A 21,523-nucleotide genomic window follows, 5' to 3' on the forward strand; every position below is an offset into this window, starting at 1 on the left:
AAGTGGTCCAAATGTCTTAATGAGTAGTATACTCAATTCATAATCTTTATTGCCCACATACTGTCACCTGACTTGGTCATATTCAGTGAATATGTTTAGTAAATAATTATTGATATGCCATAAAAAGACATCCAGTTGTATTTCCAAAACTCAAGAGTATCCAAAGCTATAAACACAAAACTTTGACAGAATTGTTTTTGTCCCCTCAAGAAAAATTAAATATTGTGAATGTATGCAAATTAAACTACATAATTTAGGGTTAAAACAAACATTTAAAACCTCAAAAAAGTCTGAAATAATCCTCTTATAATTTTTCAGTTATGTTAATGCAGGCTGTTCTTAAGAGATTTGTACACATAATATTTACTCAAAGGTAATAAATTACAGCCATAATTAAACATGGCTGCAGTGCAGAGGAATTTAAAACACTGGAATTAGTTTTAAAGATTTTATTTATTTAAATGTGTGTGTGTGTGTGTGTGTGTGTGTGTGTGTGTGTGTGTGTGTGTGTGTGTGTGTGTGTGTGTGTGTGTGTTTATAAGCACTTGTACTGAAAATGAGGCCTAAATTCAAATGAACAATAAGAAACACTGTTATGCCACCTAGTGGAGAAATACTAAACATCGCCACCTTTCAGGAAAAAAAGTAACGTTCCACATTTAAAAGTGACAGGAATACACAGTTTTTGTGAAATGCACAATGCATAATGGTTTACAGTTCATATCATAAAAAGACATAACAACAAAACATGACACATACAGACAAGGCATTGAGACTTAGCTTTACACGGTATTCAAATCCAAGAATAAAATTCTCCTCTTGCCATCAACCTACAGATTTAAAAAAGAAATGAAAAACGAACGTCTTCAAAATCTATATAAACATTCTAATAAGACTGATTTAATGAAAAATGACATGGTGGAAGAGCTATAAGATGCATATCCACGGTGCTTTGTAAAGTCAAAAGCACGTTAAAGAAGGACCGATGCTGATTAATGTGCGAAGTTAATGTTGAAAAAGTTTTGTTGGAATACATGTAAAAGCTGCAGAAATGCTAACAAGACACAGTTTTGAGTTAGCAACCCACTTGAATCACCACTGTCCTTAATACCAAATATTTCGCAAATACAGCACAACTATCCTTTAATAAAGGGATTGTGATCGCAGCCCTCTAAATATCCATCTAACCATCAAGAATCGGTTCAAAAGAATACAAGAACAAATCCAACTTACTGTACAGTATTTCTTTTCTCATCTATGTGTCAAATTATAGCAGGTTTGAAGCCTGCGTATGAGCTCGGTGACTCGGTGAATTATAGTATGAAATGCAACCAGTTCAAAAGTCCTTTTGTTTACGTTTGTAACTCCAAGAAAACATTTTTATTCTTTGACCTTTCCTCCTCCTCCACCGCCGCATGAGCATCATGCAGGTCTTGGAGAACACTGAAGAGCTTTGATAGTCCATCTACTTTCTTCATTTCTGTAAAATCAAAACAGTCCTTTATTTATGAGAAGCTGCCATATGCAAGTGCCGTATGCAACACATTCTGGGTACACTTTTATCTTGTAAAAAGTGGCATAATAGAAGTTATTGAAACTTATTTTAATTGGCAAAGAAAACATTTCAAATTTTCCCGAGACTCGAACCCACAACCTTATGGTTAGGAGTCGAACTCTCTAACCATTAGGGCACAACTTCCCCTTAGGTCACTTAAGTTGTTTTTTATAAGCATGCCTTAAAAAAACATTACTGGTGGGCAATGATATATTTTAGGATTATTCGGTCCAGGTTTTTTAAAGCTGAAACAGCTCAGAATTATATTTTAGTACTCTTAAGCCTTGTCTTTCAAACCGGGGGGAAATGTTTTTGATAGGTTGAAAACTTACCTCTTACTGAATCTGCTTCCTTAACTCCTTGCTGCTCTCTCAACTTATAATACTTATCTCTGCAAAGAAGTACAAGGGATCATTTTTAGATGATCTGGACTTATAGTAAATTGACCTGGGTTTTAGACAAGAATATAAGGGATGTAATTGTAATTGTCTATTTTTGTATATAATTATGTGTTTATTGTCAATCCTTTCAGCTGACATAAATGAATACACAGTGCCAGGATGTTAATGCTGCATTACCGCATGGCATGCTGGACACTACGCAGATGTTGATAGATGAGCTGAGCCTCCAGATCTGGGTCCAGTGGGTCATACCACTCCTGCAGGGTCACTCCATGCCTGGTTTTATCACAGCCTGGGTCTATGAACATATATGAAATATACTTTTATTCAGCAAGGACACAATAAACCTTGGACCACAAAAGTAGTCATAAGGGTCAGTTTGTAGAAATTGAGATTTATACATCATCTGAAAGCTGAATATTCCCACTGATATATTTAATATTTAACTGAAATATTTAACTGAGATACAACTTTTTGAAAATCTGGAAAGAAAAATCGAAATACTGAGAAAATTGCCTTTAAAGATGTCCAAATGAAGTTCTTAGCAATGCATATTTCTAATCAAAATTAAGTTTGAATATAATTTCAGTAGGAAATTCACAGGATATCTTTGCTTAATATCCTAATGATTTTTGGCATAAAAGAAAAATCAATCATTTTGACAACGATACAATGTATTGTTGGCCATTGCTACAAATATGCTACTTATGACTGGTCTTGTGTACCAGGGACACATTTATAACTTTATAAAAAAATTTTATAATGTAATATTTCCATTACAAATAAATACTGTTCTTTATACTTTCCAATCGCCAGAGAATCATAAAATAAAATCTATTAAAGTTTCCAAAAAAAAATATTAAGCAGCACAATTTTTTTCATCATTGGTAATAGTAAGAAATGTTTCTTGAGCATCAAAGCAGCATATACAAATTATTTCTGAAGGATCATGAGACACTGAAGACACTGAGAGGTGCTAAAAAGTCAGCTTCACCATCACAGGAATACATTACATATTACAAATTCAAAATATAATACATTGGAAAAAATGTATTTTAATTATACTTCACAATATAACCTTTTTACTTTATGTTTCATCCAATAAAAGTATTTTTGGTGAGCAAAACAATCTTCCCAATCCCCCAGAAGGTTTGGTTATCAATAGTTGCAGTACCTGATTTCTCCTTCTGATGGCAGCAGCTCCATCTGTCTGCTTTATAGGTGCCCGGATGATAGCAGCTCATAGTGTTTGTGTTGTGACTGCAGGCTTTCCTCAGAGCTGACAGCCAGTGATTCAACTCGTTTACACTCTACAGCCACACAGAGAGACAAAGAGTATCAAACAATGAGACATCAAATAACCCTTCTGAGGTTTTTCAGGGCTCATTCTTATAAGCTCACCAACAACAAACAAATATCTGAGTCAGTGTCTTTGAATAGCCACATCCGCGATTTATCTGTGAATTCAGTGCAACACTAACTTTGCAGTCGAGGTACAGGGTCTCCTGCAGGCCAGAATCTTCACTTGAGATGATCTGCATGACGTTAGCACTGCCGAAGCACTTCTCCTCCACCTTCTCTACGGCCCGGATCTTTGGCAGCGAAATAGACGAGCTTTTCTGCAGATTCAGAGAACGGAGTCTGCTTAATTTATCTTAGATGCTGTAAAGTGTATGTGGGTGTTTCTATAGACACTTTTGGCCAATTTAAAAAAAAAAAACTAATTTCATCTCAAGTATGCTCCTACACTGTACCCAGGCACACTAACATTTCAAAACTGTTGGTTGTGACTTAAATAATGCAGAATATTTGAGGTAAATTTACTAGTTTATACTAAATTCATATGAAATAAATAATACTGAAATAATTTATTTCATGATTATTATTGTTAACTAACTATTGAAGACATTTTAGTTAATTGAAATAAATCTGAATTAAAGTCCATTTCCATGCAATTTTTCATATAATATTTATGTTTTATTAAATTTAGATTTATATTTTATTAAAATTTAGAAATATTGCTTTTGGGCCTCACTGAAATAAACAAATAAATTATCCAGAAATCAATCAAAACTAAAAGTAAACCTGAAACAAAAATAAATGAAATATAAATAGTAATATTTACTAAAGAATAATAAAAAAAAATGACAAAAACACATTTTGTAAAAAATTAAAAATGTGAACATATAAAACAAATGCAAATTCAAAAAAACGAATAAAACTATGACAGCATAAATATGGTGAAATATTAGTAGTGTAGAATGTAATAAGTTTAAAAAAAATTTTATAATAAAATAATATTTAACAGTTATAATGGTTTTTATTATTTTAATGCCAATACATAAAAGTTATTTGTAAGTAAAAAAAAAAAAACTTCTATTATGAGTCAGGAGTAATGTTGATCTCATAGTAATAATAATGAATACTTTGCTACTCACTTTAGAATGCTGCGTCCGCGAGTACGACAGAGTGTCTTTACTGAGCGTGACATAGTACTTCTTAAAGGGTGAAGTCATGGGCATGCACTTGTCCTTGGTCCTGTGAAGGAAGAGGAAGCCTTCTTTCTCCATAGTGCCACACTGGAGACTCATTCGTGTCTGAAGCTCAAGATCTGTTTTAAAAATAAAGCAAACAAGAGAGAGTCTGAATCAAGGGAAGTGAATCAAATTAGGGTCTTGACTATGAGCTCCATCTCTTAAGGGTCAGTTCATTTTTGGATGAACTACACAATTAAACTTGCAACTACAACATAAAAAAAGCATTGACTATTTAAAGATTGATCAGATCGGACAGGTATGAATGAGTCTCCAGCCAAGCACCGGGATCCACTCAGTTTTTCATCTAATGACTGATTGAGCGCAGCTCACCCTCTGAATCGTGGCAGTTGACCAGTTTATTGATGAAGTCTTTGAGTTGGGTGATGCCTTGCTGTATGGCTGGCTGCAAGCAGACCATCCACGGCTCTTTAGAGCAGCATGCAAGAGTGTCCATATTCCCAATGGTCTGCACGGCCTGAGGAAACACACGAGGCAGTCCCAGTGACGTAAGATGGAATAATGAGCTCTATGAATGTTCTGAGGTCGTAATCCGTGACTACACTGTGACCTAAATAGTGGATGTTATTGCAGAAGTGAGTGCAACATGTATCCTCCACTAACTGAAAGCATCTGAGCTTGATTTCTGTTCTATTATAGTGACATAAAAGCTGAACAATGTGACTATGCAGATATGTTACTGTACATATGTAAAAGAATCATACTTTGGCAAGTAGCAGAAGTGTGCGGCTGGTACGGGCATCAGCATGTTTCTCTCGAAGGTGAAATAGTTTTGGAGACATAATGGCAGGAGAGATGAACCGCAGGCACAGGAAGCTGGTCACAGCAATGAACTTCACCTTCTGAGGAAATATATACAAACAGCTCATGTATATATATATTTAGATTATTAAATAGAAATATACATATTTTACCTTTTTAAATGTATGTGTGATCTTTCATGCCAAATCTTTTAATTTATTCAATAAATTAGACTAGAATATTAATACACTATAGGGCTGGTCTTCTTTGCACTGCATTAATGCATTGTTCTGCTATTACAATTTCATGATTCATGTTTAATAGTAAAAATATACAATTTTGTAGAAAATATGAAATAACTGAAAAAATTAAATGATTCTTTTAAATTTGAAACTAAAACCACCAATAGGTCTTAAGGAGTTAGCCATAAAATAATTCAGCTGATCGTTCAAAAGGAGCCAAGTTAATCAGAAATGAAGCAATTAACTGACTTTATGAGTGAGTCATTGAATCAGTCAACCGATTCCTTCAAAAATGCAGATTAATTCAGAAACAAAACACTGCTATGAGCTGCTCTGAGACATGAAATGGATCGGCTATGGCTTTGTTTGGAACTATTTTTACTGGTGACATAGAGCAAAGAACAGACAGTTTTGTGTTAAAAAAATGTAAGGCACTGATTGTCAACTTCTTGGTTATTGAACTGTTTTATAAATTAAATATTACATTTGTAATTTTGCTGATATTTGAGAAAAAACAGCACTCTTGCTTGTGCGTCATTACACTGTAAAAAAGATTTTTCTAAGCTTGAGTACATTTTTACAAGACAATACCATGTTTAATGTAGTACTGTGTTCACGTTTAATTCAGTGTGTTACTTGTTTATTTGTAGAATTTAATAGCAATATACAAGCAATATATTTTATTTTTTTCATTGTATATCATATATTTTATATGGTTTAATATAAATATAGTGTATATATATATATATATATATATATATATATATATATATATATATATATATATATATACACACACATATACAGGGCATAAAATTAACACTGGCCATGTGTAAAAGTCTCAGTCGCAAGTTGGTGGGTTCAACTATTATGAATTATAACAATGCAGTGAAGTGAAAACAACAGCCAGTTTTTAAAGAGATCCACTGTTTCTGACATAAGTGAAATTTTTTTTTCCAAATTTTCCAAACATCTTCCGAAGACAAGAAAATTGAGACTGTGTTCTGTCATAAGCGTTCTAATAACTTTTACCTGAGAAGATATTGGTGCTTCATTTCGGAAGATTAACTTTTCCCTTCTGTTTTCTATATAACCCGAGAATGTTGCGACACATACCTGGGTTTACACCGCTTAAACACCGCAGTAAAATTTGGATATGTGTTAGATCCATGTCATGTGCATCAGGTTTTAAAGAGACAATGCTGCTTTTAAAGTGAAACATGTGAAGTATTTCATTGATGTAAATCAAAGAACAAAAGAAAAAGAGAGATCCTAGGACTGTTCTAGCTGCTTATTAACTTTTATACTGTAGCTTGAATAAAGATGAATCTGTATAGTTAATAATATAGTTTATGTGAAGAATGTTTTAAAATTACTTAAATTAAAAGTTGTTATATATTTTAGAGCCTATTAAATACAATAATGGCTTTCAGTTATACTGTAATGTTAAATGGCTATAATTAATAGGTAAAATTCAGAAAAAATGCACCAGCAGGACAAATTAAAAACACTGTAAATATTGTTTATTTTTTACGATAAACAATATTTTGTAAATATTGTACACATAGACAATGGACTTGAATACAAACTTGAAAGTGCACTATTCAAACTTAAATTGTTATAATTCATGAACACTTTTGAATACTGACCTAAAGTTGATCTCTTTTTAAAGAACACAATCAGCAGATTATTGCAGAGGTGAAATAATTGTAAAAAATTTAAGTAAAAAAAAAAAAAAGATATAGAACTTTTAATTTACTGTAAATAAAATATACTGTACTATTTTTATTTCATTTGACAAATAGGTTTTAATCCAAATTGGGTATAAAATTAAAGCCATATGTATAAATAATTTGTGTTCCAAATTTGAAGTTCTTCTAAAATAAATTGAGGTTACTATGCAATTTTGTTTAGGTGTTATACCACAAACAGCCACCGGGTGCAATCCAAGCCCTACCAAATTTTTTTAATGCATTTTTCTTTCACGAATGTATAGATTACTCTCTCAGTATTAATCCTATCACAAAATAACCACCAAATATTGAATCTTGAGACTCAGTCCTTTGAGACAATATGTATTTTGTCATGATTCTAAAAAGTTTTGATTCCAAAAAGACCTTAATACATTTTGTAATATGACACCGCTATATGGAGGAGTAGTCCACTAAAAGATAAAAAAAATACCATATCTATGGTAACACAATGTCGATTTCAAAACGGTTTTCAGGTTTGAGGTTTTAAGCTTTAAAAGGACATATAATATTTGATAATTACTAAAACATGTAATAAGAATAAGGAAACAAATAAAATATTTGAGACAAAGGTCAGAGCTCCTGTTATGGTGTATATCTTTTGAGGTTCACTCTTGACATGAATTAATCTATTACTGCTCCTACATAATTTTTTTAACAACAAACTATTAACTATCCTTTAATGTCTCATTTTAAAATGGTACTGTGGCAAACTACAGTATGAACTAGAAGTAGAAAATAGTCAAAGTAGTCCACCAATAAATCTGCATTATGTGCAAGTAAAGGCTATAGAATTTTTGGATTAAGAAATGGCTAAATCAACTAAATCAACTGAAATTTGGACATATTTACATTTTTAAGTGACTCGTCAGGACACACCATGAAAACCCATACTGTTCCAGGTGAACTTTTACGTATCATTTCTGAAAATGAATGTGACTGACCCGGTACTCTGGGTCAGGGAAGCGCTCCTGAACTCTGAGGTAGAGTTGATGGAAAACCTGGCAGATGAGCAGGGGGCAGTAGGAGGCCGACTGCCGGATGGAGGTGAGAAGCTCAGACAGGTACGACTGCAGGAGGATGGTGCTCTGCTGAATGATATCAGACTCTGTCTGCTGACGGTGCAAACCTGCACACCTATAATACCAAAAGGACAACCCAGGAAAAATTCGAAGTAAATTGTTTTTTACCAACCATAAAAAGGCTAAATGGAAGCAGGATTCATCTTTTCTTTTTGTCTTACCCTGCCTCTTTCAGTTCTACTTTACTTGGGTCCAATTCTACATATTTCTTTTCTTCAAAGATTCGGTTTATTATCGCGCCCAGAAGCCTGTGTAGATATTGCATCCCAGCCACCTGCGTTGAGTGAATGAAGACAAAGGTGCCTTTGTGTAATATTGCATATGATCACATTATGAAAACTGCTGGAATAAAATGTAATAAAACAGTAAGAAGATTAAACTGGAATAGATCTGCAACACAGCAAAAATGATGCTTAATTTAACATGAAATCCAAATGTGCATATACTGATTCATGTTAATCTTTAAAAAAAATCTCAAAATGTGGAGAGTTCATAGCTACAATAAATGTCAATTGCAGTAAATTCACAATTTGTGAAAATAAAAATATAATACAATTTGAAAATGTTAGATAGCGGAATTTTTTGTTAAATTTAATATTTTTGTTGAACTAGTTTTGGTCAGTTTGATACAAAAAAAATCTTAATAATAATAGAGAAACCACAACAATTATTATTTTTAATTTTTATTATTATTAATTCATATATCATATCAAATTCAACAATTTTTTGTCTTTTTTATCACTGAACTAGGATTTCTCTAGTTTAAGAAATCATGTGGATTATATTATATAAGCAGATTTACCTTCAAAAATGATTCCATAGACTTGGATGCTAATGAATTACTGCGGAATAATGTGTTGGGTTCAGCTAAAAAAACATGAAAATCATAGCATCAATAGCATGACATTGAACATAAGATTTAGAAAGCTCCTTACCAGCATGGGTTCTACTAAAATAAACAGGTAATTCACATGTACATGTTTCGTGTTTGCTTACTAGTCTTTTCCAGCTCCAGTTTGAACAGAACATCCAAAAACTCCTTGACAAGCCCTTGACCCAAAAACAGCTTGACTAGATTATTAGCTACTTCCTGTCTGCTCTCCGCTGTAGTGGTCTCATCAATCAGCATGATGAAATCAGGCCAGTTGCCCTACAATTAACACAATTATTTCAGTCACAAATGAGGTTATGCTTAAAATTAACTCAAAATATACACAATGCAGCACTGTGAGCTAAAACCATATCCAATAAACTACAAAACTGCTTACATGTTCACATGATGGCTTGTTTTACTGTGCAACATTTTAAAGAGACAGCACATCTCAAAAAAGACAATTCAGTGGCCCTTTCCTCACCCTCATGTTGTTCAAAACCCGTATGACTTTGGAACACAAAAGGCGTAGAAATGAGGCATAATACAAAAATATATTTCCTTCGGTGTTCCACAGAAAAAAGAAAGCCATTGCAAGTTCGGAACAACATACTGTAAGTGAGAATAAATGATGTGAGAAATTTTGGGTGACCTGTCCCTTTAACATGAACAGGCACGAATAAAGTATCCGTCACACGAATACAAATGAGATCAGATAACAACGAGTGCCACATTTCGCAATCCATACACCAAATTATGTCTTGTTATCTTGTTATGAGGAATATGCCATGTGAATTTAAGAGATAATGCACAGGCCTATTCCCTGAGATAAGGTTCAGTCCAAATGGCATCAGACTCACGTTGAGCTGAGAGCCGACCGACTGGCTGAGTAGCTCTGTGAGTGGCTTGTAATGGCTGGATGGCAACACGACCTCGTCTCGAAGCCGTAGCTGCAGACGCAAGGAACCCAGAGTTCCTCTAGGAGAGAATGAGAGAATCACAGCAATAACAAATTATGTTACTGACATATAGCTTCTTCTCTTTTTGGAGTAAATGTGATTTTAATGTTGGATTGATTAAAAAAAAAAAAAAACTGTAAAAAAAAATATATAATTTACCTTTAGTTTGACCTAAGAAAACATTTTGTGAGGGCTGACTCATAATGAAAAAACACAGTGAAACCTTTACCGGAAATAAAACTCAGCATGGCAGACAAACAATATTACCCAGAATGACTCCATTAAGGACACTGCTTTGTTCAGTGATACATAAAAAAGCCAAACAGTAAATGTTATTACTGTGAATGTGGGTGGCTGTGTTTTCTAGCTCTGTCATGATGGAACAGAAAATGAGGACACCGTGGCAGCCCAACTGAAAAAACACAATATTGCGGCGAGCATTTGAAGACAAGTTGGCTTTAGAAATGTATGTTTTGCACTAAAGTAAAAATGGCCCTCGGTTTATGCTGACCGCAGCCGCACGATCCTCAAAACAAGCTTGCAAACCTACTGCTCGCGTAGGTGGCATCCAAATCACAATAACATAAAAACTCATAAATGATCATTTTGAAACACTTTAAAAGCAGAACACGGCAAACCACACTAAAAACACTCCACAGGGAAGACATGAGTCTCATTTAATTTGAAAAGACTTAGACTTTAGCATGGTGAAACATTCTAACATACACAGTTCACACAAATACTAGGTGAAAGGAAAATAGTCTGTTTTGAATTTATATTGAATTGATATTGATATATTTCAGCCATGCCAACTCTCAACACTCAAGTTTTAGCATGGTAATGTATAATTCTGCTGCACACACTTGCTACTGCCAACAGATGCACAGACATGCTGCTGTGAAAATGTAAAATGTGCTGCTGCATGAATAGGCATATATTAATCCCATAGCAGATCTAGACAGGTGGAGCTAGGGGTGGTGGAGGGTTTCAGAGGAACTTTGATGCACTGCAGGACCAGCTTACAGCCAATACTGAACAAGACTATTTAAATGTTGAATAAGGAATCTCATTGGCTGCATAATCAGCTTGTGCCATGTAGTAAATAACATAATTGCTGTCACATTGCTTGTGCAGGAGCCTGCACCCTCTAGAGCTTCATGACTGAACTAGATATCTCATGAGTACAATTAATATATTTATTTAAACCATTATTAATAGCATTGATTTTGCAATAAAATATAATATTATATTTATTTTTAAATTAAAATAAACAGAAACTGTGTTTCTAATTAATGTACCAGTTTGCTGGTCTCATCCAAAATCTTGGAATTCTTCGGAATTCTTTTCTATGCCGCATTAAGAAGTTAAGAAGCAATTATGAACTTTTAGGTGAACTATCCATTTAAGTTGTCTAAATTTTTGTTACATTTTTATAGGCCTATGATGACTAAACATACAGGTCCTTCTCAAAAAATTAGCATATTGTGATAAAAGTTCATTATTTTCCATAATGTAATGATAAAAATGTAACTTTCGTATATTTTAGATTCATTGCACACCAACTGAAATATTTCAGGTCTTTTATTGTTTTAATACTGATGATTTAGGCATACAGCTCATGAAAACCCAAAATTCCTATCTCAAAAAATTAACATATTTCATCCGACCAATAAAAGAAAAGTGTTTTTAATACAAAAAAAGTCAACCTTCAAATAATTATGTTCAGTTATGCACTCAATACTTGGTCGGGAATCTTTTTGCAGAAATGACTGCTTCAATGTGGCGTGGCATGGAGGCAATCAGCCTGTGGCACTGCTGAGGTGTTATGGAGGCCCAGGATGCTTCGATAGCGGCCTTAAGCTCATCCACAGTGTTGGGTCTTGCGTCTCTCAACTTTCTCTTCACAATATCCCACAGATTTTCTATGGGGTTCAGGTCAGGAGAGTTGGCAGGCAAATTGAGCACAGTAATACCATGGTCAGTAAACCATTTACCAGTGGTTTTGGCACTGTGAGCAGATGCCAGGTCATGCTGAAAAATGAAATCTTCATCTCCATAAAGCTCCATAAAGCTCCATAAAGCACCTTGATTTCCGAATGACATGCAAAATTTGCTTTTATCTGAAAAAAGTACTTTGGACCACTGAGCAACAGTCCAGTGCTGCTTCTCTGTAGCCCATTTCCTGCACACGCCTGTGCACGGTGGCTCTGGATGTTTCTACTCCAGACTCAGTCCACTGCTTCCGCAGGTCCCCCAAGGTCTGGAATAGGTCCTTCTTCACAATCTTCCTCAGGGTCCGGTCAACTCTTCTCGTTGTGCAGCGTTTTTTGCCACACTTTTTCCTTCCCACAGACTTCCCACTGAGGTGCCTTGATACAGCACTCTGGGAACAGCCTATTCGTTCAGAAATTTCTTTCTGTGTCTTACCCTCTCGCTTGAGGGTGTCAATGGCCTTCTGGACAGCAGTCAGGTCGGCAGTCTTACCCATGATTGCGGTTTTGAGTAATGAACCAGGCTGGGAGTTTTTAAAAGCCTCAGGAATCTTTTGCAGGTGTTTAGAGTTAATTAGTTGATTCAGATGATTAGGTTAATAGCTCGTTTAGAGAACCTTTTCATGATATGCTAATTTTTTGAGATAGGAATTTTGGGTTTTCATGAGCTGTATGCTAAAATCATCAGTATTAAAACAATAAAAGACCTGAAATATTTCAGTTGGTGTGCAATGAATCTAAAATATATGAAAGTTTAATTTTTATCATTACATTATGGAAAATAATTAACTTTTATCACAATATGCTAATTTTTTAGAAGGACCTGTACTGCCTCCGCACAGCACACAAGGTTTCAGTCTGTTGAGCATCAGCATTTTGTTTTAACACCAAACAAGCAGAAACTGATGCTGTGTTTACTAAACCACATAACCACAAAGTGTATTTTGATTTAGTGCTTTCGTAGTGTAAATAGTATTCTGACCTATTTTCTCTTTAATCGCTCTACATGTAGAACTCCCAAACCACAAGGAAGTTAGCAAGAGTTGCACCTGCTTAATTTAGCAAAGGGTCCAAGGTAAAAGATCCAATATGTTATAGTCTCCTCTTGGGGTGAAATTAATCCCAAACCTATTAAATCAAGATACTGCTATACTGAATGAGCAAATTTCTCAAGACTTATAATAAAGGTTTACCTTCAAAGGGATAGTTCACCCAAAAATAACTTTTCTGTCAATATTTGATGGAAATTTCCATAGTATTTTTAATTTGGGTAAACTGCTTTTATCAAATATGATTCATAAAACACTCCACACTGAAATGTGGCACACAAACTGTTAAAAATAGATTTGAATTATCTAACATTTCCTCTTACTTATTTATTTATTTATATTATTTCTATTTAATTTTTTATAAAGATTAAGAAAACTAGTCCTTTTATGAGCCTTTTAAAGCGTCATTGTTTTTGAAATAGCATTCATATTTTGTAACTTGCACATGCAGCCACTCCATACACCACATGCGCTCTCACTGTAAAGATGGGTAATACTCAAGGGAAGGTGGGAATTGGAAGAGACAAGAGAGTATGTGTGTGTGTGTGTGTGGGGCGAGTGCCGCCAAAACAGCCAGTCACTGAACAGCAGGCAACAGATGGTAGGCCGTCAAAAATCCAATCAGGAAGAAGACGGTGAGGGAGTGAAAAGAGAAGAAAGAGAAAATAAACAAAAACAACAACAGCTTGATTTGTTCACTGAGATGAGAGCGGATCACCCGAGGGGAGCCAGAGATTAGAGGAGCTTAATGGGAAACTTTTCATCAGGATGACATCAGAATGAGTAAAAAAAAAAAAAAAACATCCTACAGAAAAATCATGAATAACTTCAGGGACATTCTAACGAAGCATGAAGTTATATAAAAATAAGTTTTTAACCCTGTTATTAACAATATCTTAGATGATGCAGACATATAAAGGGCCATGATGATCATCAAACAATGTATTATTATTATTTTCTTTTTTTTGCATGTGGACAAAAACAAAACCCTACAGTCAAATAATCCTTTGTTCAGGATTGGCGGTGACATTTTAATTCCCATCTTGTTTTTTTTAAATCCGGTCAGAGTAGAAAAAAAGTAAAAACTGTTTAGCAGGAACAGACGGTTGTACATCAGCATATTCAAAGCAGCCTAAATCTGCCAATTTTGAAAACAAAATTGTGATAACATCTTTTATACAGTTTAACATTCTTAAAGTATAGCTATGTTTAAAACCAGCCTTTTGGTTTACCAAGGAACTTTTGATATCAATTTAATATTGCAGCAGTCATTTAAATGTTCTTGAGTTTTCTATATTAAAAAGTTTATGTAAAGTTTACAAACATAAATTACCATTTAAATATTGGTCTTACAGAGGTGTGTGTGTTTTTTTTTAGGGTTTAATTATTTTATTCAGCAAATATGCTTTAAATTGTAGAACTGCACAGCTGATATAATTAATGAATGTTTCTTGAACTGCAAATCAGCATTTTAGAATGAGTTCTGGAGGATCATGTGTATGGAGCCAAAAGAGTCTCAATAAAGATAAATGCACACACTACATGCACATATGCAGACACAGGATTCATACATGCACACACATGATTCATAAATACACACACAAAATTTTAAAAGCACAGAAGATTCACAAATGCATGCAAAATTCAGAAATGCACACAAAATTCAGAAATACACACACAATTCAGAAATGCAAACAACATTTACAAATGCACTCAAGATTCACAAATGCACAGAACAAGATTCAGATGTATTTCTGATAAACACACATATATCTTGATTTACAAACTGCTTGCGGTCTGTGAACTTCACTGCATTTGTGTATGAATTTTGAGACTCCTCTGACTTGGCTCGACACACAAATGCATGGAATGATCAGCAACCAATCAGATGTCTCCCTTCTTTTAGCCAATCACAAGAACGCACTCCACGTGGTTGTTTACTTATAATCCAATCACATGAACGCGTTGTGGCATATTATAGCCTACTTATTTATGAAATTGTATGGAAATACAGATGTTTAGATTACAATTCAGGTTTATTTTTAATTTTTTTAAATACATATAGCCCAGACTGTGACTGCAGAAAAAAAGTTAACCATGGATTCATAAATTTGCAATAGGCAATTATTTCATTTTATTGAAATATTTTAATGAAAGTAAAAAAAAAAAAAAATGCTACACCTTTTTTAATATTTTAAATATATCTAAATATTCTTTTGGATGCAATATAGAAGTCACTTTAATTATAATATTCGGTCCCTACATGAAGAGAGAATCAGTGGTCCGCTGAGAGAGGAAAGTGACTCTCCGGCTGCGCAAAGTGAGTCGCCGGCTGCGTGAGGAAAGGGAATCATTCGCTCAACTTCGCTGGGAGAGGAAAGTGAATTGTTCGCTGAGGAAAGTGAGTCGCTCGCTGCGTGACTCGTGAAGAAAGTGAGTCGTTCGCTGCGTGAGGAAAGTGAGTCGTTCACTGCGAGAGGAAAGTGACTCTCCGGCTGCGGAAAGTGAGTCTCCTGATGCGCAAAGTGGGTGTCCGGCTGCGCAAAGTGAGTCGCCGGCTGCGTGAGGTAAATGAGTCGTTCGCTAAGGAAAGTGAGTCGTTCGCTGTGTGAGGAAAGTGAATCGTTCGCTGAGGAATGTGAGTCGTTCACTGATTGAGGAAAGTGAGTTGTTCGCTGATTGGCTTATAAGTAAACAATCCCCCACGTGGGGTGCATTCTTGTGATTGGCTCAAACAAGGGAGATATCTGATTGGTTGCAGATCATTCCCTGTTTAAAAAAAGGCATTTGTGTGTCGAGCCAAGTCAGAGGAGACTCAAAATTCACACACAAATGCAGTGAAGTTCACAGACCGCAAGCAGTTTGTAAATCAAGATATGTGTGTGTGCATCAGAAATACATTTCTGAATCTGTCCTGTGCATTTGTGAATCTAGAGTGCATTTGTAAAAGTTGTTTGCATTTCTGAATTGTGTGTGCATCTCTGAATTTTGTGTGCATTTCTGAATTTTGTAAGCATTTGTGAAACTTCTGTGCTTTTTAAATTTTGAGTGTGCATTTGTGTATCCTGTGTGTGTATTTATGAATTATGTGTGTGCATGTATGAATCCTATGTGTGCATATGTGAATGTAGTGTGTGAATTTATCTTTATTGATACTCTTTTGGCTCCATACATGTGACACTGAAGACTGGAGAATGATCACAGGAATAATATATTCCGTATGTTAAAATAAAATAGAAGACAAGTATTTGGAAATGGTAATAATATTTCACAATATTACTGTTTCTAATGTATTTTGGTCAAATAAATGCATCCTTGTAGAGCATTAGAAATGTCTTTCAAAAACATTAAAATAATCGTACCAACCCCAACCTTTTAAACAGTGGTGTAGATGAACATCCATTAGTAAAAATCAATTATTATAAATAGCTCCAAAAACTTAAGATTGAAGTATCATATTAAAACACAAAGACTCCAAAATGTAAATTCTAAGGTTAATATGAACTTATTTCAAAAGTCTATTAATGAATTTTGGGTAAGTGTTTCCATAACATCTGTCAAATAGGTTTATATTAGGTCAGAGTATTACAAGAGTTTGAAATGAATAATAGATGTTAACAGAGGTGAACCAAACAGTCATGGAAGCGTAAGTATAGTTGGTTACCAACATTCTAACTTCTCTTGAGTTCGACAGAAGAATGAAAGCCAACATGAGAGTGAGTAAATGATGATAGAATTTTTATTTTTAATTCAGGGGAAATACTCCTATTATTTTTTTCTTCTCTAGGACCCCTCAGCTCAAGGACCACTCAAGGACAATAAAGTCAAACTGTGAACCAATCTCAATGTAACATGCGGCTTAATCCTGAAATCATGGATATATAGTCCATGTACATCCTTAATACAATCCCTCGGCCTTTAAGAAGATATATGAATATGGAATGCTGCAACAAAGTCTACACATGAAACTCAAATGCCCTTTTTTTGCTACCGACATTTACAGAATAAAACACCTTGTCTACAAACATTGTGTAAAGGTGCTGATCCATTTATCTGTGTAGAAGTGGAGCTTGAACTACGTGACTCGCAGAAGGTTTTAAACAACAAGTTCTTCAGCACCATCATGTCAAGTGAATGAATAAACGAACAAATGAATGAATGTCAATGACTCCTTTGCCCATGTGGACACAAGTCTGTCACACTGACACGCTGTGTCCCCGAAAAAACTCGGTCTTAATCTACCCACAAACTCACACAAGCTCTCAGATGACGCATAGCTTTTATCATCACCCAACTGAATCCCCCTTACTGGAGTTTTTACATAAGCCTTTCCATCCCACTCCTCCTGTGCCAGCTTGAGATATAATCCCCACTGTCAATCCACGTGGCCAAATGATCTCTTATGGGTGGAGAGGAGGGACGGGTGGAGGGGGAGATAGAGCAAACGAACAGAAAAAAAATCCCAGGATTTAGCCAGGGAAAGGATTAGTACTTCCTGTCAACACATGGACCAGAACACACAAGCGTAACACTGTGAAAGCCTGAGGGAAGAGTGCGTAACAATCCACAAAATAAGTTAGCTCAGACTAATTCCCAGGGAAGTTGCACTTTTTTTCTTTTGCATGAAAGTATAGTTTTGTTATCAATATTTTATTGTCCTTCTGCCAATTGCTTAATGTGCTCTGCCACTGGCAACTGTTAAAGGTGAATATTTGTTGCTGTGGCAACCATAGTTCAAGGTTTGCCTAGGCGGTGTGAATATTTGCTACATTTCCTGATACACTCACTCATATTCACTGTGTTTGGATTTGTCAGGCCCCAAGCGAAACCAGCCCTCCTCTTGCTGGGCAGACTGAAGCTTGTTGATGTTGAACAGGACCTGAAGGAAAACACATCAATTGATTTGACAATTAGCTGTCAAAGCAACCAAAGCTAAACACAGCAATTGGAAGACTTATTATTGGGTGACAAAGGCAATGTCACAGTTAACATCTGTCAAACAGAGGCACAGATGCAATGTTATAAAACTATGACTATGCTTCGTTTGTTGATAAATTGGTAAATTCAGGAATTGCATTATAGTGCAGTTTGTAACCAGCTATAACATAACTGAATTACAAAATACATTTAACTGTTATTAAATTACAGTTATTTATGAAAATGTTAACGATTACAAAGGGGGTTACATCTGAATATTTTTCACACACATACATTTGATTGATTTCATTCTCCAATTGCATTGACTGCTCTAATATATAAGACACCAATGTTTTAGGAGATTAGGACACAGAACAGGACACATTTTCGTTCGATAGGCGAAATGTTTACTATTTGGGATTATGTGTATGCTTTATTTTTTAAGATTGCCTGTTTTTCCAAAGCATTTTTAGTAAAAACAGTATCATACCTATTAAATTATATCTTGATTTTATGATTTTATGATTTAATGATAAATCTGTATTTAATCTCAAACTGATTTTTTTTTTGTGGCTGAGCTTTAAAAGTAAATTTGTATAATCTTAAAGTGCCCCTATTATGTAGATTTTCTTTATTTTGTATTACCTTTCATGCAGGTGTAACACAGCTGTAAGATAATGAAAACAGCCAGCAAAGTTTTATACCTGAAAGTGCACCGTGTATAAAGTTCCCTTTCAGTCAGTCACTTTTGCTGTCACGTTGGTGTCCGACGAATTGGGAATCTTGGTAGAGAGACCAATCCACTTTGAGTGTAAACTAAATGAGACAATGCACATTGGCATGCCATGATTGCATCCAGCTGCTGATCACAGCGCCAGTATAAATAGGCAGCAGATGCACAACATACTTAGCGTTTCTGGATGCAGTTGTTACCTGGTGCTGGTTGATGATCACGATAGCTGCCTCGTGTGTCTGGGCGTTAAACACGCAGAGGTGGCATTTGTAGATGAGTCATGCTCTCAATGCAGGAAAATGACCATCCCGGAGATGCGGACCAGGCTCCATTTCCTGCAAAGGAGAAGGTGCCCTTGCCTCTACCTAGATCTAGGTTACCACCTAGCAGATGCTGGGAGGACGCTACTTCTGGCAATAGCTGGAATAGTCTTACAGTGACGGTGAGGAATTCTGCTCCGAGGAACCAACCTCCGAGGGCTCCTCCTTCATCCGGCACTTCACAGCCAGTGGAGATACCCAGGAAACAGGCTGGACCCTCTCGTGGGGTACCACTTGTATCCTTTGATCCTCCCCCTGACGATTGGATGTCGATCGCTGAATCAGAGGCTGAGACTGACCTTTCTGGAGATGATGCTGGGTCCACAAATGGTGGCTATGCTTGCCCGGGCCGCCAAGAGGGTTGGGCTCGAATGGAAACCTCCATGGCTTCCTGAAACCTCGAGGCTGGATGATTGGATTCCCGGGGTGGCTCGCGTTGGTTCTCAGGGCTGGTACTGTCACGCCGCTGGGGCTGCTTCATATGACACCACTTCAACACTGGCTCCAGTGGCAACATGGCACACCAGCCTGCCATCAAATCTTCACCCCATAGTCAGACCTTGCGTTTCTCCACGCAGGAGTGCCCCTAGAACAGGTCTCCAGGCATGACGTGGTTCACACGAATGCCACCACCACCGGCTGGGGGGACCATGTTCGATGGGCTTGCAGTCTCAGGGGTTTGGACGGGGCCCCCAACTGCACTGGCACATCAATTATCTAGAGTTGCTGGCAGTTTGTCTTGCCTTGAGCAGACCCAAAAGGTGTTTGCAAGGCAAGCACATACTGGTTTGCACAGACAACACTTTGACCATTGCGTACATCAACCGACAAGGTGGTCTACACTTCTGTTGCATGGCGCAACTCGCCCACCACCTCCTCCTCTGGAGTCAGAAGCATCTGAGGTTGCTTCGTGCCATTCACATCCCGGGCTTGCACAACTGGGCAGCTGACAAGCTGTCATGAGCTGTGCTCCCCGGGGAATGGAGACTCCATCCCCATATGGTCCAGATTTGGAGACATTTCAGAGCCACTCAGGAAGACCTGTTTGGGTCTACAGAGACTTCTCACTGACAGTTGTTTTACTCCCTCGCTGAAGGAATGCTAGGCATGGACGCACTAGCACACAGCTGGCCGCAGGGCCTTTGCAAGTATGCGTTTCCCCCAGTGAGCCTTCTCACACAGAAACTGTGAAATATCAGGGATGACAAGTAGCAGACCCCCCTCCTTGGCAGATTCCTCTGAGGAAAGATCCCTGTGACACCCGCATCCAGACCTCTGGAAACTCCATTTCTGGTCCCTGGATGGGATCCAGAGGTTCTAGGTGAGCTACCCCAGGAGGAAGTGGTCACCATCGTTTTGGTGAGAGCACCATCTATGAGACACGCTTATGCCTTGAAGTGGAACCTGTTCATCAAGTGTTTTTTTTTTTTTGGGACTATGAACTGTCATTGAATGAAAAAGAGCTGCACGACCACTTAAAAGTTTTACTTTTGTGATTTTGGAAAGTATAGCACACTCATTTTGAACAACATAAAGGTGAAAAAAGGAGCTTATATTTTAAACACACAATGCTGTACTAATTAAATGTTTTGTGATTCATTTGAAACTAAGATAGAGTTCACCTCATGTTAAAACACGAGGAAGTCCTCTAAATCAAATCTCTAAGTGCTCAAGAAAATGTCTGTACAGTCACCTTTCCCAGGAAGTCGTTTCTGCTGACCAGATCCCAGTCCCACACCTCCACACTCAAAAGGCCAGTGTCAGAAAGCGTCTCGTCCAGCTCAAACTCAAAACTTTCATTCCACCGTGGGTAACAGGACTTTTTAACCACCTGGAGGAAGCAGGGTCATGGTAATCAGTAACAGACAGACAGATCTAAGTGTGTGGAAGATGAAATCAGAAATATACAGACACATCCTTACCGCGCTCTCATATGTTTTGCCATTGTATCTCACTCTGACAAAAGGATCAGAAGCCCCATTGCGATCCTTTTTGGCAAGATCTCTAGAAACCAAGCAGAAAGTACATAAGGCTATTAGACGCAAATCCAGACGTACCCTATGAAGATAAAGGGCCCTATCTTGCACCCAGCGCAATTGACTTTGTACACCGACGCATGTGTCATTCCTATTTTGCACCTGCGCAAAGCGCGCTTTTCCCTCCACAGAGGCACGTCGCTAAACTAGTGAATGAACTTGCGCTCCCTGGGCGGTTCAGCGCAAAAAAGGAGGCGTGTTCCGGCGCAAACAATCCCTGGTGCTATTTTGCTGTTCCATTAAACAATTGCGCCACTGACCAGAAAAAACCTAGTCTAAAGTCAGTGGCGCGTTGCGCGTTGTTCATTATGCTATTTTAA

The 21,523-nt window shown here is 36.6% G+C and overlaps 1 protein-coding gene across 1 annotated transcript in view; it reads right to left on the minus strand.

Moving 5' to 3' along the window:
• Positions 1–732: 732 nt before the first annotated feature.
• Positions 733–21,523, minus strand: part of rasa4 (RAS p21 protein activator 4) — a 38,709-nt gene continuing 17,918 nt past the window's right edge. Inside the window, exons 6-21 of the mRNA XM_026212390.1 lie at positions 21,090–21,171; positions 20,861–20,998; positions 17,985–18,076; positions 10,059–10,176; positions 9,324–9,477; positions 9,130–9,194; positions 8,489–8,601; positions 8,190–8,382; positions 5,216–5,353; positions 4,824–4,968; positions 4,395–4,567; positions 3,438–3,575; positions 3,131–3,266; positions 2,134–2,254; positions 1,888–1,946; positions 733–1,480 (exon numbers count right to left, since the gene is read on the minus strand). Of these exons, the coding sequence (XP_026068175.1) occupies positions 1,353–1,480; positions 1,888–1,946; positions 2,134–2,254; positions 3,131–3,266; positions 3,438–3,575; positions 4,395–4,567; positions 4,824–4,968; positions 5,216–5,353; positions 8,190–8,382; positions 8,489–8,601; positions 9,130–9,194; positions 9,324–9,477; positions 10,059–10,176; positions 17,985–18,076; positions 20,861–20,998; positions 21,090–21,171 (1,993 nt within the window). The 3' untranslated portion in view covers positions 733–1,352. The remainder of the gene's footprint in view (positions 1,481–1,887; positions 1,947–2,133; positions 2,255–3,130; positions 3,267–3,437; positions 3,576–4,394; positions 4,568–4,823; positions 4,969–5,215; positions 5,354–8,189; positions 8,383–8,488; positions 8,602–9,129; positions 9,195–9,323; positions 9,478–10,058; positions 10,177–17,984; positions 18,077–20,860; positions 20,999–21,089; positions 21,172–21,523) is intronic.

Source organism: Carassius auratus, chromosome 30, assembly GCF_003368295.1.
Source record: "Carassius auratus strain Wakin chromosome 30, ASM336829v1, whole genome shotgun sequence".
Lineage (NCBI taxonomy): Eukaryota > Metazoa > Chordata > Actinopteri > Cypriniformes > Cyprinidae > Carassius > Carassius auratus.